Genomic DNA, 27,213 nt, shown 5'->3' with positions numbered 1-27,213 from the left:
TAGAACCTAAAAATGTATGACATTTTAACTTCAACTCAAATAATGAGTTGCTGTTGTTCTTGTTTGTGTGATTTGGGTAGACAGACCCTTTTACAAATTCAGTCCATTACCAACCAAATTAAACCGACAAAACAATTACTTGTCAAACATAGTCAACAGTCAAAGACATCCCTAAAGCTTGAATCCAGTCAGCTGTCATGACACAGCTACAACAGCCTTCAAATGGAGGGCTAACAAAAAGGTAAATGTAAATATTACTGGCACAGTAAAGTAGGAGGCCAGCGACAGAATAACTTCTACACCATATCTAGTTTGGGATTTGGACCCAGCAGGCACATCATTAAGACTACTTTGCAGGACAATGACTCATAAAGAATATATGCACATCAAATAGTGCAAGTGACTGTGACAGAAAGACTTAAAACGTGTATTTTTATTACTACACATATTAGTACACATATACTCTATGTTCAGTTGAATCAAGGGAAAAGGTGAAGGGGAAGAGGCATGAGCTTTTACAGAAACTTTGAGAATACCGTAATGACTGAGGGTTTCACTCAATTTGTAATTCACAAGTTGTAAAAGTGAGGTATGCAAAGCAGAATCTCATGTTGGACAGTGCTGGAAGTACAAAACAGTACAGGCATTAGTTTGAGACATGGTATTTACACCAAAAGCCAACAAGTAGGTCAAACTATTTTAAACAAATAAAACATGACTCCAGAAAACAGATTGTGTTCATTAAAATCGAAGCAGCAGAGGTCAACATATCCTGACTTTTATTTACTAATGTAAAGCTCCAACAGGGCTATTCCTATTCCAACAATTAATCCTACATTTCCTGTGATACAACCAGTACCATATTTTGTTTTACCCTCCCTGTCTGTTATAAGGACAAAAGTCTTTCAAACTCAGCAGCAGGGCTATTTTCCAAGACATGACATTGACTCAAGATTAGTTCATCCTTTAATATTGACTATGGACAGATGCCAATGGCCAGTAGGCAGTGGATGCTCTCATGCTTCTATACATACTACAATCAGAAGTCTAAATAAAGGATGCAGTCTTTAGTACAAGCATAAGTATTAACAGCTAAGGCAATACATTCATTAGCACTGGAAAAGAAAAATGCAGTTTTTGGTATCTTTTGACCATCCAAACTTAGCATCTAGCGCCACCGAAAAATAGGGGAAAGTGTCAGAAAAAGAGTCTTTTTTAATTCAGCTTGGATTTAAGGCTGCTCCTGGCTAATGTCGGTGCCGCATGATGTTCACCTGATAGAGCCATTCATGTCAAAGACCACAGAATCGTTTCTCAGATTTTGCTGAAGTTACAAGAATGCAATCAAATATTTTTTATATCAATGCAATAACCAGAGAGAATATAAAGATGTATTTACCCAGGACATTTCCTGCAGGCACCTCCTCCAGGTCCTCTAGCTCTCTGCCCATCAGCAGGTACAGGCTTTCCAAGGAACAGCAGGATAGATGTGGCACCTCAGGCACACACTGTGAGGCACTGGGACCCTCTGGCAGCTGGCAGGGATGAGAGAAGGAATGAGCATGAGGAGCTGACAAATGCGGTATTTGCAATAATGTATTTAAGATCATTTAATAACAATGTGTGGACAGGTACAGTCATTTTCAAAAGTTTACATCCACTTATAAACTTACCATTTACAAACCAGTCCTAACCTACATAAAAATATAAACAAAAAATATGTACATCTACAGGCAATGCCTTAAACAAAAAGCCTCTTCAGGGTATAATGAAGAAATACAGGGTATCAAAAGCACCTTATTAAAGTGAAAATGGCCTAAATGACCAATTATTTGAATTACTGCATGTATATTTTCACATTTTCAGAAGATCGTTAATAAATTAATCATTGAACCAAACTTCACAAATGTTTTTGTGACAAAGTCGTATCTGTTCCACTCATGCATTAGTAGTAGAAATCAACTGAACTGAAGACTACCATAACATACATGTTCTTGACCAAAGGCTGTGAACTTTTGACTATGACTAAGTATTCACTTCCCATTTAGTTTAGATGTAACTCACTCATTATTATTTCTAGCCGTCTCCATTCAAGCAAAATTTAACCACTACATTGTCACTGGCTTCCGTGTCGCTACCTGAGCCTTTCCAGCTGCCTGGTCGGAACTGCACATGTGCAACAGAGATGAGAGAGAAGCACGATATCTCACTCCTTAGGGAACTTTTATCATCAACTCCGAAAAAAAAAAACAATGTGATTAATTCAGTATATTATTGATTAAAACAAGTTATAAGGTGTTCTTGCAGTAGACTAATGAGGTATATGATCTTCCACTTTCTAGTGTTCAGTGTTTTTTCCAGTGTATTCTTGATTCTATCTATCTATCCATCCATCCATCCATCCATCTATATGATGATCTGCATTGTCTGTATTAGATTGTATTTAGGGTTCTAACCCCGAAAGGGTTCTGAAAATTGTGCCAATTTATTATTATTATTTGTTGTCTGCCAAAAATTTGAAACTTGGCCCAACTTGGAAATGATGTGCATCAACCTTGATTAAAATATTAGCTCAGTCAGCCAGATGGTGGCACTGTAATTAAGGCTTGAAAATGCGTTTTTGGGAAGACCACGCCCCTCATACCATAAGTCTGACTTGAAATATGACACACAAGTCCAGCTCAATGTGCTCTACAAAAAGCCTCCTGGACCATAAAATAAAAAACTTCGAAAGGCTCTCCCCACCAAGCCATAAGTGCTATTAACTTGAACTTTTTCTACACATCCTCCTGGTAGTCCTCTACAAAAAAGCCTCTTACACCATGAAAGCTGCCGTTACAGATGTTTTGCTAATTTGCATAAATATCTCCGCATTTCTCCCAAAATTTTCATGATCATGAAACTGCGATTACTTAAACATTATAATACCTATTGAAACATTGAAATATACATGAATAGGTAAAATTTGAATTTTAATGTTCAAGTAAAATCTCTATGTGAAAGTATAACACAAATTCCATTAGCATGTAGCTGAAAACCCAGTTTGGAGAAATCTGGGGCTTATCATGGGTATGTGTTGCACAGATCTTTAAGGAACAATGCCGCCGATGTCATCAGCTGCGTGGGACGAGGGTCAGGGTGGCAGGGTTTGAGGCGAAAGAGGTTAGAACATGCAGATTGCCGCTTGCCGCTATATTATTATCTGTTTTTACTACAGTCTGATTAGGTACAAGGGAAATGGAGAGTAACTGGCAGTGTGGCAGCTGTCACATTAAAACATGTTTTGAATAAATGCCACTTGGCAGCTTGTGGATAGTATTAGATTGTCTCATTAATCCACAACAGTCAGTTTAGATCAGTGGTCCTCAATAGGCGGCCCCCGGGCCACATCCGGCCCGTCGGCCTCCTGTTTGTGGCCCCCCAAACTATTCCTTCACTAATGTGTTTTGGTTGGGTCAGCACGTGTACACCGGGACTTGTCTCCATGCCAATGATACAGGGTCACTCTCTGCTGCGAGCGCAATTTTTAACTTTCACTTTCGTTTTCGGGGCAGTTCGCATGTTCACATTTTGCCGGTTGTAAGTGATTGAAAATAGCGTGTTCCAAGTACTCTGCTAAAAAATGGACAGTGAAAACCGGCATTTCTAAGAAGTACTGACTTACAGTTTCCATTCATTCTCTCTCCAACCGGGACAAGACCCACGTACTTAACTCTGGAGCGATAATAACAAGCTGGACAAATGTAGTTAAAGGAGACACAGTCAATGACTCTATCTAATTTTGCTAATGATGTAGGCTTAACAGACGGAGAGTCTCTCCCGGCAAATATCCTTTCATTCACGGTGCCAAAATATATAATATAATAATGCTTATTGAAGTAATAAAAGAATGCATGACTGAAGTGACGGACACAATGTTTGAAGGCAAACAAAAAGAGGAAATATTCAACTATGTATTTTAATTCATGTTAAAATGGAAATGACATTTTATTAAGTTTGAATTTTTCTTGTTGTTTTGAATGAATAGAACATTTTGTTTTGAATATTAAAGTATTATTGCATGTGGCCTGACCAACCTCAATACATGGCCCTTTGAGTCACTGAAAACAATCTTTGTGGCCCTTTCTTTGAGATTTGTATTTGAGTACCCTTGGTTTAGATGCACCGAACAGGACTGAACTGCCAGCAAAATCCCAGTCCAGCTTGTGCCGCTGCAGGTATAAATCCGCTTGTTTCTTAAGGTATGTCGTGGGAATGAGCTCTGCAGTGATTGGCTCTGGTGCACACATGACTATGGTGACTATGGTTAACAATGCTAGCAGAATCGGTAAAGCATTTCTGAAATAATTTATTATGGTATCATTGTAGTCCAAACAAATGTGACGTTGCACACCCTTGAACCGTGCAGCAGCCATGTTGAAAATCTCAGGTCAGTCTGATCCTGATCTACAGAGATATTTGAGGCACACATACACACAAAGACAGACAGAGATTCCTTGCTTTTATGGAGCGATGTTGCTTAATTTATACTTTGCGTTTGCAGCCCGAGAACATGTGTTGTTTCACAAGGCTTTAACTTTTAATTTCATTGTTTTGCCTTTAATATTTTTGGTGGTAATACCAAGTAGGAGCATGCTTCAATGTATTGCAGTTGGCTATATCCTGGTTTTCAGTGATTCACACAGTACAGCGTTTAAAGTCGCCTTGAGTGAACGACTGTCAACTAGCTAGGTTGGCTAACCATCTGGATAAGTAGTAAGGGGGCAGGGTGTTTCTTAAACTTGTTTTGATAGTTTTGCACTCTTCACAGCACCTATTGTGAGAAGACTACTTTTCGTTAACTTACTATCTGATGTGAAGCTGTAATAAATAATTTTGTGCATGTGCAATTGTGGTTTGTAACCTTTGTTTTGTGGTAACTGCCCTAAACTTTTGTGTTACTGAAGAGGGAGATTGATGAGAGGGTGTTTACCATGCTCAGGCCCTGGGCGGGGTCATACTTTGGTCCCAGTACAAATACCCTCTGTCCTCTCTTTACCACCCCGCTGTAGACCCTCGCAAATGCAATGAAGGTCTCCTTATGCTCCTCCTCCTCTTCTGGCTTTGAGTCTTTCAATGTCCGAATCTCCATCTTAGCTGGCAAAGAGAAATAAGACACACAAAAAAGGTTCAGAGTTGTGAGAGTGTGATCTCTTGGCTGTCTAAAACATTTCATGATTGTGCATCAACAGAATCTCTACCTGCTTATTCTTTACACCCATGTAAATATTAGCAATCACTGTATTCTAAAAAAATCTGACTGTGTTCCTACTTGTTGGTTTGGACCGAGAGTTTTAATACCCCATTCACTCTTTTGAGCATGTAATAGTGCTGTCAAAATATTGACTCTTACTGATTCTGAAAATGTTTTACAGTTGATCAATACACAGATACCAGCTATTAGGGATGGAACGGTTCATCCAAAAAATCTGTCCCGCTTGGTACGCTTGTCATGGTTTGGGACGCGTGTGTACTGTTCAGATTATGACGTGTAATGTAGCATAAGCCTTGCACCAGTAACCCTGAGAAGTTTTTTTTCCATTTGGTTTGAGGAGGCGTGTACTGTTGAGTGCTGCAGGTCCATTGCAAAGATGTCAAGAAAAGACACAGGGGGAGCCCCAGAGCTGGAGAATGCGCCAGCAGCATCGTTTCGTTCTCCTGTGTGGGAGCATTTCGGATTTCCTGTAACCTACGATGAAAGCGGTAAAAAGCTGGTGGACAAAACTGTGACTGTATGCAAGCACTGCGTAAAACTTGTTACTTATGCTTGCGGCAACACTTCCAATATGCGAAAGAGTAGAATAAGAAAAAGCAGCTTCTGCTCCCCGAAGCCTTTAAACAGCCACTCGATGAGAAGTCAGACAGGGCAAATGCCATAAGTAAAGCAAGGGGGGTGTTTATGGCGAAAGATATGCAGCCATATGCCATTGTGGAGGATGCAGGATTTCAGCATATGATTGAAGTACTTGAGCGGGGGTATAATATTCCATCCCACCGTCACTTCAGCAACACAGTAATTCCTGGACTTTATGAAGGGACACGACGGCGAAGTGTCAAAGAATTGTCCGACACAGCTTACGTGGCTCTTACTACAGATGGATGGACGTCCAGGGCCACTGAAAATGTTCTAACTGTGACTGATCATTACATTAATTTGGAGTGGGAGATGAAAAGCTCCGTTTTGCAGACCCGCCCGCATTATTAAAGCCACACAAGTGAGCATCTTTCTGAAGCACTGACACAAGCAGTGACAGAATGGAAACTAGAAAGAGCCAACAGCTACCGACAATGCAAGAAATATTGTGAATGCTGTCAATGCAACAGCTGGACTGGGGCCACAGATAGGGTGCTTTGCACACACTGTTAACCTTTCAGCCAAGAATGCATTCTCATTAAATCAAGTTTCAAAACTCCTTGGGAAGATGAGGAAGGTGGTTAATTTTTTTCACCGGAGCACAGCAGCAACCCATGTGTTGAAAACTAAGCAAGAGATGCTGGAATTAGCTGTTCACAAACTAATACATGATGTCCCAACTCATTGGAACACCGTCTATGACGTGATGGAGCGTTATGTAGAACAGCAGGCTGCCATCTATTCTGCCCCAATGGACAAGGATGTCAAGAAGAAGGACAAAGACATTGCCATCTTGACTGACAGTGAGGCCAAACTGGCTGACGACCTCATTAAGTTTCTCAAACCTCTGAAGAAGGTGACCACCCTCATGAGCATAGAAATATCACCCTCAGTGTCAATGATCAGCCCTCTGCAAAAGATGATAATAAAATCCATGACACCAAGTGATGAGGACAGTCCCACCATCAGACATGCTAGGTCAGCCATCACCAGAGACCTTCAAGACAGATACAGAGACCCTGATCTTCAGAACTATCTTCACAGAGCCACAGCACTGGATCCAAGGTTCAAGTCCCCGCCTTATCTGGAGACATTATGGAAAATGAAGAGCAGGTATTGTGGTTTAATTTTGTATATAACTAAATTTAATGTAATTTGTCATCAATTATCATAATCATATTGATGTGTTTTTCCCATTAAATCAAGCATATTTGTGCCTCAAGAATATATTTACCCCACTGCCCAGTAGAAAATAATTTCAGTTTCTCTGCTGCCATGAAAGCTTTTTGTTGTTATTAATATTGTGAAAACTACTATGCTGTTACTGTGCTTCAACAGGGTCAACCCCGTGAAGCCCAGGTGGCCAGTTCATCCTCAGCAGCAGAGCCAGGAGCATCAGATTCATCACCTCCCCAGAAAAAATCTGCCATGGCAGAGCTGTTTGGAGAGTTCTTTACTACAGAGGAAACAACCACCAAGCCTTTGTCCAGCATCGTTCGGGAAGAAGTCACTTCCTACAAGGCCACAGGCTGTATTCCTGTGGATGCAGATCCACTTGCATGGTGGAAAAGCAATGAACATAAATATCCTCACATTGCCAAGTTGGCACAACGTTACCTCCCTGTTCAAGATACATCTGTACCAAGTGAGAGAGTTTTCTCAACAGTAGGGAACATTGTTACTGCAAGTAGATCTCGTCTTGCGGCAGAAAATGTGGACCAACTGATCTTCTTGCAAAAGAACTTGACAATATAATGAACAAAGCAGTGTTTTTTTGAAACAGTGCAGTGAGTGTAAGTTTGATTTATGTTGCATTTTATTTTGAGTGCCAGCTAATATGTTTTTATTTGTTTATTTTAAATAACACTGTGACACTTTAACTTTTGATTAAAAAAAATCAGCCATATTTATTTGATTGTACCTCGGATACTGCACTTTAATTCAAAGTGGAAAAACTAATGTTTCTATTAAGAACTGACAATCAGGGAATTGAAATATTGCTGACATTGTTTTTTGTGTTCATTTTAAAGAAAGGAAAGTCTAGTGCTGGCTGAGTTTATTCTTCACTTTGTTGATGCTCTCTGCCTGTAATGTGGCCATATAAATAGGAAAGTTAAATTATTTTGTTTGCACTAATTCAAGAGTCAGAGCTTTAAGAGCCATTTTCCTCTTTTTACTTTATAGGATACAATGTTTGTCAGAGATAAATGTATCCTATTTCAGTCAGTTCAGTGATTGCTGTTGTTTTTTAGTGATTTAGTGCATTTTCATTGCAGAAGAAGGCAAGCAATTGTTTATCTTTTTGCCAAATAAATATATAAATGTGTAAATGCAGCAATGTCATCCATCTTGCTGTTTCAACATCTCACTTCACTTTAATTTAAGATTGTTACAATGGTGTGCTCAATCCCTAATCAAGCTGCCTCATTATTTAAGTTTTTCCATGATTGCATGACATGTCCTTAAGAATATCTGATAAAGATGTAATCATTAGGCTATAGATCTGATACTTGGTATTTTTTAGAGTGTAAAAAAACAAAGAAAAAAACAAACCAAACCGAACCAAAAACTGTGTTCTCAAACCACGATATGAACCGTGGATTTTGTGAACCGTTCCACCCCTACCAGCTATGCTTTCTGGCTACCTCTTCTCTGAGAGCAAGTTGATACACATCAGGGTTTATGTATATTGCATGACCAGCACTCCACAGGGCCTGAGCATCTTGGGATTTCTAAGTGTTTCTGAAACTAAAATGTTTTAGTAGCAAACTCTTTCAGAAATAATTCAGTGCATAGTTCACGTGTATAATGGTAGCACTCTTGGTGCTCTCAAGAAAGACAGAGAAAAATAGGTTGTGTGTGTGATGGGACATGGAGTTTAGTCGTGCCATTCTACAGCCATCTCGGCAATGTCCCATGGCATTTACAACAAGACCATGCCCCCATCTAACCAGACCCAAAAACTTTTGCAGCAGAAACCTGCATATTATTTTTTAATTTGCGGATCTGAAGGGGGAAATGTCCAAACAAGTGTGATATGTAATGCTTACTACAATCATTCTACTGCGTCATTTTTTTCCCTGTGGTACCAAATATCAATATTTATCAAGGTATTCAATTGAAGTAATACATTCCAGTATTGTGACAGTAACGTGCAATCCTTGTCCACGATCTTTTTCCACAGCTCTGTATCATGTGTAATAATATCACAAACTTTTTTTTATTCATTACTTATTAGCAAATTCCATCAAAATACTGGCTGTCCTGTGATTTGTGTTAAAGGCATCTTATGTAGGATTTGTTTGGTGGTGTTTGTAAACACATCACTCAAAAGGGGAATAAGTAATTCTGGACAAGGATAGCTGGTGTTAAGTTTTAATCACATGTCACAGAATACCAAATCTTTGGGTTGGCAAAAGTGTCATTATGTGACAACCTTGGAAAGAGACTCAACAATCAACTATATCTCTTCAGAATCGCTTGTGCCCACAAACATCTCAAACACCATAAAAAATAAGAAAATACTGGCAGAGGGGAGTGTCTCTGCCATTACAGACACTGCCACTCAGTTTTATGGGTCATAATTGATGATAAAGAGGCATTATATTTGTATAAGTTGATACATTATCTTAAGGAAAATCCTGCACAGTCTACCTTTGAAAAGAACAAATGGATGAAAAGTGTATTGTTCAACTTACCTGTACTGTGTCCTGCAGGTTGGGCTTCCTGTGGAGCACTCCCTGACTGGGTGAGGTCTTCATGGCTCTCTGCTGCCTTCTGATCAGCTGTCAACCTCTCAGCATGTCTTTGTCTAGCCAGCTCCCTGCGCTGGGCAATTTCTTCTTGGGTCAAAGGCCTACACACACATGCACGCACACACGCACACACACACACACACACACACACACACACACACACACACACACACACACGTAGGTCAGAATTCCATCAGACCTCCAGATAACAGCTGAAACCATACAAAGAGTTGTGAATCATGTAGTGAAATCTGTGGTAACAATTAACTTATAAGTACGTGTCACTCTGAGTACTAGTGCGAAGATGGCATATGATCCAGCAAGTTGAGTTTGAGCAATGGATCAGTCACAGGACACAGAACAGCATGGGAGACCCAGGTGTCAGGTCAGCTAACATTGCTAAATCCAGTGTCACACTTGAACATGGAACCTTTAGCTCAGAACTACTCAACCATTATTAACAACCTCATCCTGGCCAATTGGTCATTTCATCAGAATACTACTTATTCTATTCTTCATGTCTCTGGCCAATTACAGAAATTATTAAATTGAAAAGTTGGAATTTAAACTGTTAAACTTGAGGGAATTTAGGAGAGTCACACTGACAACTTACTTCTGCGATTAGAAAGGTGCATTGTTTTATCTACTGCACTTTTAAGTTTCTTTTTCAAGAGCGAAAAGTAACAAAGTAGACAAAAAAGAGGTACACTGTTTTAACACATTTAAATTCAGAGCTTTGCAGGTCAGAAATAAGGAAAATAGTCTGGCCCCATTGATACTTCATGGTTAATAGCTTTTGATCTGAGCCGATACTACCCATAGGTATCAGGGGTTAAATTGGGCTGGGGAGCCCAGACAGCCCCAGCAGCCTTTGACAGAAATATACTTATCAATGCCTCAAAAGGACTTGCAGGTGTTAGAGCCATTTACACAATAAGTAGTTAGGAATAATTAATGTTCTACTGTATTGATTTGCTATAGATAAGTTGTTCCATAGTTTCACTGCAGTATGGTTTATTAGAAACAATTAAGACTGCTGCCAGCCCTACCTTCACATTTAAAGCTACATGCTGCCTACTGCTTGTCAGATGATTTAGCTTAAACTATGGATCCTTCAGGGCACATTAGTCTGTGTGCTATGTATGTCTAGTGTGCTGGTTTAATGTGTTTATACAGTACAGTTGAAAATAAAAATTTGGACTATGGAGTTTTCTTGAAGCACCCATCAACTATAGGCATGGAATTTATGGCTTAAGTGTGTGGGGTTTTTTTTGTTTTTTTTGGGGGGGGGGGGTATCGAGACAGACTAAGAGACTATTGAGACAATCAATGTGCATCTCATCTTCAAACCATGATAGACAAACCAACTGGACTACATACAAACACAAGCAAGGGGAAATGACAGAGGATGAAGTCACACTACCTCTGTTTGTGTTATAATCCCAGCCTCTCCGTTCCTTATTTTGGAAGCTGGGCCAGCCATGCATGCATTTTAGTGCAAGGCTCCAAATTCAATCAGAGCCATCTTTCTTTCTTCTCAATGGGCATCTCCCTGCCTCTTCTGCCTAGTTACTGTTCTGCCAGCTGATTAAGATGATCAAACCACTTGTAAAAATCTGTTTAAGCGTGAAAAAATGAAGTTACAGTAGCCATACAGGACTGTTTTGAGTGCACAGACTGGTAAATGTTCAGGGATGCCAAAACATCAAACTTGACATCATATCAGCAATTGTGATGATGATGTGTCATCATTACTTTATCATTACAAAGACAGTAAAATCATTCCCCAACCAGAAGGCCTGGATGAATAGAGAGGTGTGGACTCTATCCACAGCCAAAAATGACAAGTGACAAGGAAGCTGTGGAGGTGAGTGTGGTAGAGGTGCGTTTGCGGGAGGGAGAGAGGGGGAGGGAGCTCAGGAGAACAGTGCCAGCTGAGTGACTGACAGAGCTGGCACCGGGTTAGTAATCACTGTCTCCCTTTAAATGCAGTAGCATGCTGGACCTCAGATGGGAGATGCAGGGGAGATGCTCAAGACAGCAGACGGGGAAGCTGCAGTGAGATGATTTTAAACCAATAAGAGGCTTAAATCAAGAACTGTGTGCATTGGTGCTTGCTGAAACGACTCACGGTAGCCTGGAAAAGGCTTCAGAAGCATACAACACCGCCAGAGCATGACTGAAATCTGTTATTAATGAGGCAAAGAGGAGACATCAGCACTGACTGAGACTGGAGAAGGACCTAAACACCAACGGCACTAAAGAGGAGTTTATTTTCACTAATATAGTTTTTTGTCTCTAAGTGAGCACTCTGTTGCTTTTTGTTGTTGTGTCATAGATATAAGATTCCTGGTTGCAGCTTGATATGATTTCAGTACATTCATTTTTGTTGTTCTTACCTCTGAGTTTTGAGGAAATGTCTCTTCAAAATTCCTATGCTTCATCTCACAATGCCATTTCAAATTGGAAATCTTCATCACAGCTATAGTCTCCTGGCATATTAAGCACATGGGTCTTGTGCTGGTTGGAGGGAGAATGCTAATTTTTCAGTCCATTCTTCTTCAACTTGCAGATTTTCACTGTTCGCTTTTCTTTGAGCAGTGAACTTGGAGCACGCCATTTTCATGCAATCTATATCTCCTACAGCCGGCAAAATGTGAATACGTGAATTGCTCCAAAAATGAAAGTGAAAGTTAAAAATTGCGCTTGCAGCAGTGAGTGACCCAGTAACACGCTGTCTGTGTATAGTTGGCATGGAGACAAGTCCTGGTATACACGTGCTGACCCAACCAAAACACATGGTGAAGGAATAACTGTTTGTGGGCCACAAATAGGTGGTTGGCAGGCTGGATGCGGCCCGGGGGCTGCCTATTGAGGACCATTGCTATAAAAGCCTGACAACTCAAAAAACTGCCAGAAAATTCAATTTTTTTGGAACTAAGATGTTTATGAAACCTTTTAACAAAATCAGTTACAACTAGTCTTCAAAATGCTCTTCTTGATAACACCCAAAAACTGTCTGATCTCAACTTTTCTGTGGAATTACAGTGAACTGAGTCTGTCAGGGTATCTTGAATATTCTGTTTTAAATGTAGAAGTACTAATGGCTGGGCAGATCTTTTGTAAAAAAAGGAATTAAAAGAGTCAGTAATAAGCACCCAAATAGGATAGGCCTACTGGGTAGACTAAATATGTCCCATATCCTTTCACAACATATAGGCCACTAGTCTATAAAAACGTTATGTAAGCTAATGTTTCATGTGTTTAAATCAGATCAAATCAAAATAAATCAAAATGATAGTATTTTCCACATAGTTTCAACAGGTGGGGCTGCAAGGACATAATTTATGGCATTTTTAAAAATAGTAAGAAATAATAAATACGGCTTTGGAAACTGAAAGTCACAGTAAGAAATTTACTAACTCTCATACAGTGTGTTTGTTATATGACACCACAGAATGTACTTTTGAGAGATAGCCTATTTTCAAATTCAGTTTATTCTGAATATCCCAAGTAACAACCAAGGCCAAGGGACCTTATCACCAAGCTCCTGCAAGATGTTCTGACCTCTTACTGATAGAGGGCATCAAGCCCTCTGAAAGTTAATCCAATCTGGTGAGCTGCCCGGGCCCTTCACGTTGCAGCTACATTATTTCCATGTGCTTGAGGGTATGCTACATAAAGCTATAGCAGGCAAGGCAAACAAAAGGTAAACATATTAATTTTTTTTTCTGACTATCCCCCTGCTCTGACTAAATGGAGGGCATTATTCAAATGCACCAAGGAAATGCTTCCGGAGAGGCCCATCATCAAGTATAGCCTACTTTATCCTGCGAGGCTTCTGGCAACCCAAACGGTATGCAGATCTCCTTCATGGACCCTAAAAAGGCTGAAGAATACGCCAAATGTCTTTCCGCAACAGGTTAGACAACAACGGGATATCAGTGAATTCAGATACAATAGTCTCTTTTCAGGCATGAAAAAGGGTCAGAGGTGAAAAAGGTGAAAATAAATATGACCCCTGTGGGAGGGTCCGGGGGCATGCTCCCGAATGAATATTTTTTGGAATATTTCATATTTAATAGCATCAATCTGATCTATTTTGAGAGAAAAATCAAGCAGAATTATAAGACAGTACGAATTTACAATACAGTATCTATCTATACATGGCCACATTATGCTATATAAGAAATGAGACTGACAACTTCTCTCATGAGATGCGGAACAGCACAACTTCACAGCTTTTTTTCCACCTCCATTGCAAATGTTATCTAAACCCGAGACGTCAATGTACCAGCCACTGCGTGAGATGGGCGGAGGTGTCGATGATGTGCACTGTTGCGCGACCCACAACCGAGGAGTTTTAAAACCAAGAAACAGCTGATCACAGCAGTCAGTCCATCGTCAAGATGAGCAAATGGACAGCCGCTGAGATCCGGGAGATGCTGCTCGGTCTCTATAGCTGTCTTCGTTGTCCGCTTGTTGTTGCAGCGGCAAGCTACAAAAGGTTACTACTTTCAAATTAAAAGCCCCCCCCCCCCCGCTAAGAATCCAGTTCTAAACTCCAATGGGGTGCAATGTAAAGCTCTCATTTTGAAGACAAATCCGTTGTCTTTCTGAGAGAGAATGCAACACGCTTACTGATCTTCCTGAACACATCCGCTAGACAGAAATTGAAAATGAGTTGTAGAGATTTTAGAGAAGTTTTTAGCGAATTAAAGGCTCCCCTCAGGCGCGCACATGTTTGCACTTCATTCTGTGGTATATCTCCATGTCCCATCCATAACACAATATTATCTCATCAGATCTACATGATTCACGTAGGTTTTGGTTTTAAAACAGTGAATTTCGCCGAAAGGTGAGTGATTTTCATGCCTGCATTTGCAAGACAGGAAGCCAGAGAAGTTCTGATATATTAAACTATAAAACTCTGCTGGATATCTTATTTTAAACGTAACTTTTTGTTCAGTTTTTATCTTTGAGTTGCAGGCTCAGTATTGTTGTTTACATCCACTGAATTATGTTGCTACCTCCTCTAATTTAATCTACTTTGTCGATTGTGTTGGTTCTCCAGTTGGAGATATAACAAAAATCCTTTTTGATACCCTTTATCAAATATCGGTTTTATTTTACAAATATAATGCAAATCTTGGCTCTGGGAAGAGAGATGGCGTGTGATTGTACATCATATAAACACACTGACGGTATGACTTGCCTAATACTTTGAGTGACTGCTGTTCAGGGAAACAATGGAAAATAAAAATAATGATCATTTTCAATAGATAAATAAATAAATAAATCTAATCACTTTTCTTTTTTTCCCCCTCCATTCCATTTCAATTTAATGCCATCTTGGATACATATCTTGATAGATCCTCCACAAGAAGGCTACCAAATAAATGCCTCATCTGAATTTCTGAATATGTTCATTAAAAACAGGAACATCCTGGTCATATGGAGGACAACAAATCCTCCTGGCAGGGACTACTAGATCTAATCACCTGTCTACAACTCCTATAGTAGGATAGATTACTTCCTGTTTGACACTAGATGTAATCCCTTAACATTAGATGCTATATATCACAGCACACTGATGAACACATCACTCCAGCCCCGCAGCAACTCACTATCAAATCCTGCATTGATTTCAAGATTCTACTCTTCACTTTCAAGATCCTTCATAACCTGGCATCATCATATATCCCTGAACTGATCCACATCTACAAACCCTCCCACACTCTCCGATCCTCTTGTACCATTCAGCTCTTTACCCCATCTGCCAACCTAACCACCATGGGGAAAATAGCTTTCAGCCGATCTGCCCCCAGCCTCTGGAACTCTCTCCCACCCGACATTCGCACTTCTGACACTGTCTCCACTTTTAAATCTCGCCTGAAAACACACTTATTCCACATGGCTTACTCTGTATCAGCCTAATCATATAATCACACTCCTGCATATTCTCTATTCCACTCTATTGGACTATTCTCACCCCGGAAGCTCAACCCTGCCTAACCCAGCCCAGTTGACTTCCTGTATGGTGAGGACTGCTTAGTCTGAATTTTGTGCCGAGCTGGCACCATTGCATCCTCTTGCTTATTTTCATTTACACTAAATTGTCCCGTTTTTCTTTGCATTGTTGTTGTTATGTGTGGTGTCCTTGAGTGCTTTGAAAGGTGCCTTCAAATAAAATAAAATGCATTATATCTAGAGACTTATTACAAAATCACTCACGTAAACACATTTTTTTTACAAGCTCAGATTTCCCTATATTGGGAAACAAATGATGTCGTGAGAGGTCTCCATCCATCCTCATTCAAAGCCTGTGGAAGATGCTGTATAATTTCATCAGGCAAGACCGAGGAGTTTCCGTGGTAATTACAGAATCACGTGTGATCGCAATTACAAATGTATGTGTTATAAACACAACAATTAACAGAAAAAGGTTAGTGTTCCCAACCAAAGGAACTGAAGTGTGGACTTTTTTAGATTTTTGTGCTGGCATCAACACAGAGTGTTTTATTCTGAAAATTAACCAGTTGTTTCAATGTTGTTGCATTTTCTGACTACCTGTCTTGCTTGACCTGCCCTCAGTGAATTTGGCTAAATTGATGTCCCATGCTTCACTGCAGAAGGGTCTGGACTGCCAGAGCAGCAGAGTGGATGCTGAATTTAGCGGAGCCAGTGCCACTGCTGTGACCGGTGTTAGACGGAAGTCGAATCTTGTGGAATTTGGGGGTTAGACTCTTTAATAATCCCCTTTCTGTGTTGCCATAAAGCCCATGGAATAAGTAAAAAGCATACCTGTAAGACGAAGCTCAAGGGTGGATTAGCACTTCCGAATGTTTTGCTTTATCACTGGGCTTCAATGATTAAGACCCTACCTTTGGTCTAATTGTCATCTAATTGGCTGAAAACAGAGCACAAAGCCTGCTACCATTATGCATGACAGACAATGCTGACAGTTCTTACTGGTAGTCAGCGATCTTACAGAGTGGTAGACTGAGGAAAGCCAAGGAGATGATTGCTGATTTTATAAAGAAGGAGGCAAACTAAGGAGAAACTAAAGCCCCTGTCTACATCAGTGGAATTGAGGTGGAGCAGGTGAATAGGTTTAAGTTCCTTGGAATCACTATGTCAGAGAACCTATCCTGGTCATCACAGATGACCACCCTAGTAAAAGTACTGTAACTAGAGGAACAGGTTTTCCTTCTCCTTTTACAGGGAGCAATAGAAAGCCTCCTGACTAGAAACTTCCCAAACGGTCATGCTTTTCGCATGGCCCAGGGCAGGACAGCATTATAGTTGCTGATTAACTAAAAACACTAAAAACATCATTGGTGCCCATCCACAGAGAAACTATGATATTGACTCTCCTCACCCTCAATAATACAACTGATAAGGTGTTTTTCTTTTCTAAAATGGGCTACAACTTGTATGCTGAAAGGCAGACCTGCTAAGGAGCAAATTCAGACAAAATAATCTGATTCATTCATTAAAACATCCTGTTTTTTATTGTGGTTTCAGTGTTGGTAGAGATCAACAAAAAAGTTCACAGCCATCTTCTTGATCATCTTACTCTGGTTTACTTGGGTCAGATACTAAGACAGATTACATTCTACTAATTTTGCAATCTGTTTTATTATTGCACCAACAGTTACCAACTTCTGCAAATGACTACTCATTCATTAACGAAACTCAAAAAGGTTAACCAACTAGAATTCTAAATTGCACTGTATGTCCAAACTGATATGGGACCGTATATCAACATGTTTGACATGCATTGAAATTGCATCACTGTATAGGACAACTGAGGTGTGGCACTTCTGTCTACACCTGAAACATTCTGTCTGCCTGTCTGACCAGAAACCATTTCTATGTTTTAGAAATGGTTTCTGGTCAAACAGGCAGGTCTGTTCAGTAAAGTCTTCTTGAAGTAGAAAACTTTGAATTCAACTAGATACGTTTCTCAGGCAGACCTGTAAAAACACAAATATCTCCACAGAAGTTTTGCTAAATGACCTGTGTGCTTTTGTGCATACAGTGTTGTCTGTGTGTGGATGAGCATCATGGTAGGAGCACTGGCATATGCTTGTGTGTATGCATTGCCTATTCAAAAAGACCACAATGACTGCAGCAGCACAGTTGCTCATAATAGGCCTGAGTGATCGATGCCAACACAGAGTTCAGCTCCGTGATGACAAACCACTTACAGCCCATAATTTGCCCCTAACAACAGCAGCAGCCCTGCCAACTCTCTGGGACTGATTGCACCTCTATTTGCATAAATTGGTTATAAATGGGGTCACAGCCTGAATTCAGGATTCTAACAGGAACCACAAAAGAGCAAATGCCAGTGGATGATGGCCTGGCCTTCAGAACAAATAACTTCATACTGACTTGCAGCTTCAAACTGCATGAGTCAGTTCACTCAGTAAATCTCACTCCTCTCACATTATTTCCTCCAAAACCAGACAGACAAACACACCAAAAGCAGACAACTGCTTCTGTCAAGGTTATCAGTGTACATATCAAAGTCTAAAACTGCTTCATCATCTAAATATAACACACCACTATGTGGTACATATGAGGCTGTATGTTTCAGCTAATATCTGTTTTTTTTTACCATAAAGAGGTCATATCAGTCACTCATTGACAATAATGTGAATGCCAGAAGTTGGTTTCTGGCCTTGCCTGCTGCGGTTATGGGGTAATAACTTCCAAACAGTGGTGCCAGATGATCACAACCACAAACAGACCTTTTCACAATGTGAAAAGGGAGAAAAAAAGGGTGCTGGAAAATAAGACAATATTTTGATATTAAAGCCGTCTTCAAAACACACTTCATCTCTTATTACCACTGTAGAATTTAGCTTGATGTTTTCCATTCTGGTTTTAGTGATGAGAATGTAACTAGGCAGTGAGTGAGATGATAATCTCTCTGGCATTTGCATGTGCAGTGCATGTTGAGAAGTTGATGTCTAAATATATGAAGCTTTGTGCCATTTTTTTAACTGTCAGGATGAAAAATATTTTTATCATAGGAGTTTTCCCTAAAAATGTGATTGTCCTGCAGGTCCAGAGAACAAACATCAAATGTAATGTGCAATGCTTTGCAAGGTGTCAATAATCTGCATCTTCAAGAAGGGGCCTTACTTTCATGTCACAGTCTCTGTACATCTACATTATTAGTCTCATTTAAAGATGACACCTTCTACGATTTTTTTTATCTTAAACTTCAGGAAAAAGACCCCAGAACACTGTCAAATTCACTTGCAGTTAAATTTATTGACAACAATGTTTCCGTACTTAGACCTTGAACAGGTTATCTTACAAGAGAATGGGGGAAGCTGTCTAAGTAGGATTGTGGACTCTGTGGCTCAATCAGACAACACTGCAGACAGACAATATACAGCACCGAATGAAGATGTTTTTGTGTGTGTGTGTGTGTATATATATATATATATATATATATATATATATATATATATATATATACATACATACACACACACAAAAACATTTTCATTCAGTGCTGTATATTGTTAGTCCAGGTGTGCGGTGTGGCCTGATTGGGCCACGCAAGTCCACAACCCTACTTAGGACAGTTTTTGTCTTGTAAGGTAACCTGATGTACTGAAACATTGTCAATAAACTTAATCGCAAGAGATGCGGACAGTGTGTGGGAGTCTTTTTCCTGATTTTGTCAGCTTTCAGTCCAATACTGGGTTCACGGTGTGCTCCCCGGACACATGTCAGGTGTTGTTGGTACAACCAAGGCTGTCTGTCTGCCTGTACGTCAATCAGGTGGCATAGATCTGACCTGGCCTTTCAGAGATTCAGCATTTTTTACACAATGCTTTATCTGGTCCAAGTTCAAGTATTTTTTTTTTGCCATGACTCAACTTAATCCATAACACACATGGTCAGATACAAGCACACTAAGCAACACTTTGCTTTATTTTTTAATGCGGCGACAATTTAGGCTATCCATTTAAACATGGCCAAGCCGGTCCCCGAGCACCTGCGCTCAGCCTGGGCTAAGTCCTGATTTATTTAAGTCTGGCCATGAGTGCTTATTGTTGGCCTAGTCAAGGATCGTGTCGGTCCCCCTGGAGCCCTCCGTATTTTTTTTTTCTTTTCAGATCTGCATCGATCTCATTCATGGCCTTTTCAAAGCCAAGCTGACGGAAATCCGTCAAAATGAAGGAAAACTTTGGCAGTTAAAACCCCAAACTGCTCATCAGCAATTTGGGGTTCAGTATCTTGCTCCAGGACACTTCGAAATGCAGCTGGGGGGAGCCGGAATTCGACCCGCTCTAGCTCCTGAGCTACAGTTGCCCCAGTATCACTTTTTTCACGTAATTTACATTCACATCTTACATTTTAGTGCATTTATCAGACACTTTTGTCCAAAGCGACGTACAGTAGTTTATACATTGATGGCGGAGGCTGCCACGCAAGGTGCCAACCAGCACATCAGGTTTTGGGTTTCAGTTTTGGGTTGAGTATCTTGCCCAAGGACACTTAGACATAGAGACCAGGGGAACTGAACCAACGACCTTCTAATAACAAGATGCTGGCTTTACCCCTGAGCCACAGCCACTAAGGTCTGCTGGGCATCTGTAGTAGTTAGTTACAAGTGGCAGAGTAAAATCCCCATTATAGTGTTGAGGAAACTTCAAATAAATAGATTTAAAACAAAATGAAATTGTCAGCTGTACGCTGTTACCTCTGCGAGCTGTAAGCTCAGTCAACTGTTACCTCAGTCAGCTGTTACATCTGTTAGCTGTTGGCTCTCAAGCTGCAGGGCTCTAAATAAATATTGTTGCATAATATGTACAGACAATCCCATAAGATAAATTGAATTGACTACTTCTGACATTTGAAGTGTTCCATGGAAGCATCCATCCATCCCCTCAGTCACATATGGCTTGCTAGCAGTACCATGCAAATATGTAGTGCTGGTTAAACGAAGAGGGTACTGAAAATGCATATCGATATTGGTTGGAGGAGAGCTAGCAAGCTGTTGGCAGCCGCTTAGCAGCAGAATCCTGGAGTGTGTCAATTTTGCAACTGTCCTGCAGATTATCTGACCGGCTCTTCTGATTGGGCCTTACAGAGACAACCAATTAAACTTTTTACAATGAATGCCAGCGGACAACAATCAGTGGAACTTCTCAGTCTATTCTTTTGCTTAAATTGGCTCTAAACAGAATAGAAAGAAAAGTGGAAGGCCCCGGTGCACAACTGAGCAAGACAAGCACATCACAGTGTCTTGTTTGAGAAACAGACACCTCACAGGTCTTTAAACGGCAGCTTCATAAACAATACCCACAAAACACCAGTCTCAACATCAACAGGGAGGTCACTCCAGGATGCTGGCCTTCTAGGCAGAGTAGTGAAGAAAAGGGCACATCTGAGCCTGGCCAATAAAAGGCAAAGATTAAGATGGACACAAGAACACTGAAACTGGAAAGAGGAAGACAGTACAAAGTCTTATGGAGAGAAAAATCTGATTTTGAGGTGTTTTGATCACATCTGCGACATGACTGAATAGAAAGTTGCTGGAGGAGGGCTACTGTGGTGCTGGTAAAGTGGGAGATTTAAACTGGGTCAAAGGGGTCTAAAATAAGGAAGGCACTCCATTTTATGACACAGTGCCATACCCCGCAGACAGCATTTCGTTGAAGCAACAAGATGATGGCCCATGCACAGTTCCAAACTCAGGGAAGAGGCAGTGAGCTGGTATTCTGTCTTCAATGGAGATGGTCTTCAATATGGTAGGCAATAAGTGCCCTTCAAGTCTAGACAACTGAAAGTAGAGCCAGACTGATACGACACACACACACACACACAAAAACAAACACACATTTACCTCTGTCTGTTTTGAGGCAGGGCCTTGGTGTCCACATTAAACATCTTCGACACAAAGATGATGGCTGGAGCATTCTCCTTGCTTGAACACTGGAGGAACGCTGGAAAACAGTTGACAAAAGGAAAAAGGTCAGGTGCCAGCACTATTAACTGCTTCCAAAAAAACAGTAAGGCAATTAAAAAGGTTATCCAAAAATATTCATTTGAGATTGTAGATAACACACACTCATACATATATGACATACAACATATTCAAAGTGACAGACAGTACAAAAATATTTTGATTTTGGACAGTGTTGTGCAAAAAATACCTTTCAACAGTCATGTTTTCCGTGACACCAAAAACGGAAACTTTAGTAAAATACTGGTGTCTGAAAAACAACACTCGATACCTCTTTGGACACCATAGCAACAAAAATAGAAAAGTTCTCTGTGCACAAATTAGGAACCCCCCCCTTTTTGTTCAATTACCAATCTGCACACTGTGTTGGTACTGAAAAACTGAATACACCAACACATTTGTGATAATGTTATTATTTCTGAAGCCTTGAGTTGAAAATCTTTTTTTTCTTTTCTAGCTTTGATACCTTCGACACAACTGAATGCAGAAATTGTAGAATTTAAACATGTGGTACCTTAAAAAACAGATCCAAGTAGCGATACAACATTCATTATTTCTCTTTTTGCACATGAATTGGTTGTCTTGGACAAGCTGGTGCAACCTACTTCTATTGTGATTATTAATAAAAATGTCGTTATCAAAGGGGTACTCTGTAAGCACACTAATATTCTTCATATATAGTCAATTGACATTTGCTCTCCTTTAATTCAGTACAGTATGAACGTGATGCATACCTTTTTTAAGCTCCTGAGTCTGTTCAGGCAATGTATCAAACTGTCGCGCTCCAACACTCATCAGTTTCTCCACCCTCTCTGCCGACATGTCTAACGGACTGGGAAGCTTCTCACACGCCATTGCTACAGTCTGTGTTAATGAAAACCAAACACTAAACACACTATCATCCACAGGAAATGGTCATCCAAGGAAGTTGAACAAACAAATTAAAGTTGAGCTAGACTGTTCCACAGACCTTTAGTCGATAACAGATACGGACACAAAACAAAGGATACAGAGGACAGCATGGGATATAGGTAACCACTGGCTGCATATTGCAGAAAGGAGGACTTTAGGGTCGGAGTGACGAGAGTCTCTGGCCATCACCTTTAGCCCCAGGGATGTCACCACCTTCTCCACCTTCTCCTTGTCTCTAGTCACAGAAACACAGTAGACTTCTTTGCAGAAAGACTGCAGAGGATAGATAGCAACACATTCTAACCTGTAACTATTCAGTTACAGCAGCTATGTCTCATGACTAAACATGCCATTAAGGCAGGATTTTATCTTAGCTCCGGCACTTGTGCAGGTTTAAAAAGCTGAGGCGTAAAGGAAAATTCCAGTTTACTTCAACCTGGCATATTCCTCATAAAATATGTGATTCTCTGCATCATAGTAACTTAGTACATTCCACCTCAGGTATATCTTAACACTTAAACAACATATTACAGGAGAGAGTTAAAGTATTTCAGGGTATTATCTTTCACCCACCTTCTAGTGACAACTGCATCATATAAACTCCAGATGTTATCCAACACAAGCTGCACAAACAGTTGCTTCTTTCCTTTGGCCTGCAGCAAAGAGTAAAACAAACAGACGCATCAGAATGACAGTAAGACATAAAGGAAGACATAAATGTAACTGAGCGACAAAGACTGAAACAAACAGATGCATCAGGATGACAATAAGACATAAAGAAAGACACAAACGTAACTGAGCGTTTGTTTTCAGTTGATCATGTAGCTAAGATTTCAGGGCCACTCCAATGTAAACTTCAGACCTAAAGAGATAAGATAGTCATCCCTCAATCTCTTTTTGCTGTGATATTTTGCTCATGTTGTTGCCATTACAAAACATGATTGTAGTTGTAGTGCACCAGTTATATATACAAACGCTTGCTTTCCAAGTAGGGTTGGTATAGAGCAGTGGCCCTCAATAGGCGGCCCCTGGGCCGCATCCGGCCCCCCGGCCACCTATTTGTGGCCCCCGAACTATTATTCCTTCACCATGTGTTTTGGTTCGCACGTGTAAACCCAGATTGTGTTCATGCCAGCGAGACACAGACAGCTGGGTCATTCACTGCTGCAAACACAATTCTTAACTTTCATTGTCATTTTTGGAGCAGTTAGCATAGTGACATTTTGCCGGCTGTAGGAGCATGAAAATGGCGTGTTCCAAGTTCACTGCTAAAAAAAAAGTGGACAGTGACAACTCGAAGAAGAATGGACTGAAAAATGTGCATTCATTCTCCCTCCAACCAGCACAAGAGCCATGTGCTTAATATGTCAGGAGACTATAGCTGTGATTCAAAGAATTCAGAGGTAAGAACAACAAAAATAAATCATCACATCAAGCTATAGATGACACTACTCAAAATGGGCCTAACAACTCCGGAACTCAGAGCTCACACGTGTCGTGAAGAAGCTTCAGTGATGAGTAATGAGTTTCAGTGATTCAGTTTGGATGAGAGGTAGAACATCATCAAGAAACTGAAACAAGTCCAGTTGCCTACAATACAGCACTAAGAATGTCATATATTATTTTTCCCATATTGCCCACCAATACTGAATGACTGCATGGTGCCTTTGAACAGTCAATGTACTGTGCCTGTCTTTGTTCTGCAATGTATTATGGCCCAAGGGTTCTGCAATGAAGCTGCAAATACCACAATGCTGTTTATCTTTATAAATTCCATGTCTAAAATACTTGTGTTTTTTCACACTTTTACTCTTGGCTGGGATGGTGACAGGATGGAAAAACATTTAGATCAATGACCCATACTAAAGTGCCCAACTGAATGCCAAACAAATCCAGCTCATCGCAGGACCCTTACTGATGGCAGAGGCTGCCTTACACAAGGTGCCAACTGCACATCATACATACATACTGGAACATGCATTCCTTGAAGCAGCATTATGTAGAAGTTGCCTTTTGTGCAACACCACAGTGGTACATACAAATTCCATGTCTGTAATTTGGCAGCGTTATGTAGGCGCTAACCGCAAACCAAACGTTTTAACATTACATTGTTATGTGTTGAAGTATGCAACACTGTGATCCTCCCCTCTTACTAAAATTATAGAGAGCAGAAACAAGTGACAGAGACGCCATTCACCCTGTTACAGGACACTATACCAGCTGTTATTTGGGTCAAGACACAGTGACTAAACCTTTCTATGAATCAACGAAAGGAAAACTTTGGGTGACATTTGTGTTTGTAAGCAAATAAATAATTCACTAGCAAAAAATAATAATAATTAATTGGAATCAGAAAATAACATTTAAAAATACAATACATTTACATGGTTACTTAGGCAGACTGTGCTTTTTTTTAGCTGGAAAAGCAGACAACACAAGGGACTAGACACACTGGACAATATGAAATGCCTAAATGTAATCCCTGTATTGTGATGGCTCATATGGTAAATTCATTCAATACACATTTCCAAAGTATTAATTCCATCCGTGCAACAACAATCACATATTCTATTTTAACAAAAAGGGATCAATAAATATGAAAATATTGCTTCAATTCACTTATTCCAATTGTTTAAACTGTGTTGGGTTTTTTTTGTTTCTTTTACCATATAATTTTTGCCAAATAACTATCTATGAAACTCAACACTTTCTACACAGATGTTTCACATGAAATCCCTTCAGGGAAAGAGAGGAAGCTGAGTCAACTGTAAAAGTAATTGAAAAAACAGCAGGGCTGTCTGGAATGAATCAGTTAGTTTCTTAAAAAAATAGAGAGAGAGAGAGAATATCAGAGTGGTGAGCGTTACATGACTCAGTTGTTGTACCTGTACCTGAGGAAAATAATGATGCAGAATAGATCTTAAACTTGTTAGGGGTAAACATGAAGGAAGTGATAAAATTCCATCGACAGCGAATGACACCGGCAGCTAAATAAACAAGAGCTGACTGGAAAACTAAATGTAAAACAAAATATTTATCTAAATGCATTTTCTGAGACTAGGGGTCTATAAATAAAGACAAAATTCATTTTCAAAAGTGCTGAATTGGAGGACTTGGTGGAGCGAGGGGGTGGAGCCACTGCTCAACTGTTAAGAGCCAAGTTTCTCTGAAGGATAGAGGAAAAAGAAGAGAACTGGAGTCTCTAATGAGTGCTAAGTTCAGAGAGATTGACCTGAAATCAAACACACAGACACAACATCGGTATATGCCATTGCTTGCTAGTGTAATCTGGCTGTTTGGGGCAATAAATACTCTCACAAGTAACTTTAATGCAAATGAGTATGGTGATCTCATTCTAAAACTTGCTTTGCTGGTGGTGAATACACCATTCCAAAACCATCATTGCTGGTGAAAATGCATCTGATGTTACTCAGGCACGAATGTTTACAGACGAGGTAATGCTTTAGCTTTATTTACATTATGTTTAGTGCTGTTTGCGGACTTTCCTTCCTGACTCTGAATCTCTCCTAGAAGTTATAGTGACAGGTGATCAAATAAAACTCATCAATACCTGAATTAAACTTGTTGATTTCTTTGGGTTTCCACATTATTGGAAATATTTGGGATGAGTATACAACTCAACATATGATCTATGACTAATGACTCGTTTTTATACAATTGCAGAATTCTTGAATTACATAACTCTATACTCTGGGTGTGGTTCTCTTATCACCCAGTAATTCTTACATCCTTGACCACAAACAGTACCAGCAATTAACATGAAGGAAGCACATACTGTATATTCTCCAAACTATAGAATGGTTGTGAAGAATGAATGCCAGGGAACAAAATACTAAAAGTATACACGCTAAAAGTATAAAAGCTGATAGAACACTTTTTTTTCTCCACACCAAATATGCAAACACACAGTTCAAAGGGCTAACCTGCACAGCCTTTTCACATCCTGTGAGTGAAGTGCTCTCTCAAAAGCCCCTCCATTTCATTCATGACCTCAAATGCCAGTGAATGGGAGAGTGAGCTTGAATAAAAGGTCAATCTAACCATTGCTCTGCTCAGCAAGCATTCTTGCCTCCCCTGCTCTCCCCCTGACAGTTACATTCCTGGCCAGAGGGAAACGCACCGACATTCATCATTCAGTATCTGGGAGATGAGCAACAGCTGAATGAAGAGTCCAACTGACATACACACAAAAGGAGCACAGGTTATTACTTTGTCTGGTCAGTGTTTGTTTAAAATCCAACGGCTAAACAATCACATGTGAGAGTAGGCATGACTGGTTAGTATGAGCCATGGGTTATCCAATGATGGACTAGAGGAAATTTTAAGGACTGTGAGGAAATAAAAGATTGGTGTTAGGCATCGGATTTCAGATTTGATTTGAGCTTTTGTGGTCTATCAAGCTTCAGGCTTGTGTTTGTCATGTTACTAGTGGGACATGCAGTGTAAAGCAGGTTAAGACAAAGCAGAACCTGAATTCAACACTAGTCTGAGTTGACAAAGGCAGGAATGCATGAAATAAGGGAAAAAAACTTGCCAAAAGGGACTTACTCAAAATCCCATATGATTGTGGGATGGTTTTCTCAATTGTAGGGTCATTATAATCTTGGGATCATAGATTGTGTACATTAAATTAG

General features: G+C 40.1%; 1 protein-coding gene across 2 annotated transcripts in view; it reads right to left on the bottom strand.

The window, feature by feature from the left end:
- Positions 1-27,213, bottom strand: part of efl1 (elongation factor like GTPase 1) — a 114,767-nt gene that overhangs the window by 69,015 nt on the left and 18,539 nt on the right. For both annotated transcript variants that reach the window (XM_037095730.1, XM_037095731.1), the window contains exons 9-15: positions 23,132-23,211; positions 22,657-22,793; positions 22,381-22,503; positions 21,527-21,626; positions 9,592-9,749; positions 4,973-5,136; positions 1,400-1,535 (exon numbers count right to left, since the gene is read on the bottom strand). In XM_037095730.1, the coding sequence (XP_036951625.1) occupies positions 1,400-1,535; positions 4,973-5,136; positions 9,592-9,749; positions 21,527-21,626; positions 22,381-22,503; positions 22,657-22,793; positions 23,132-23,211 (898 nt within the window). The remainder of the gene's footprint in view (positions 1-1,399; positions 1,536-4,972; positions 5,137-9,591; positions 9,750-21,526; positions 21,627-22,380; positions 22,504-22,656; positions 22,794-23,131; positions 23,212-27,213) is intronic.

This window comes from Acanthopagrus latus, chromosome 4, assembly GCF_904848185.1.
Source record: "Acanthopagrus latus isolate v.2019 chromosome 4, fAcaLat1.1, whole genome shotgun sequence".
NCBI classification, from domain to species: Eukaryota; Metazoa; Chordata; class Actinopteri; order Spariformes; family Sparidae; genus Acanthopagrus; species Acanthopagrus latus.
The sequence above is the reverse complement of the archived record's forward strand: the minus strand, read 5'-3'. Positions and strand labels throughout refer to the sequence as shown.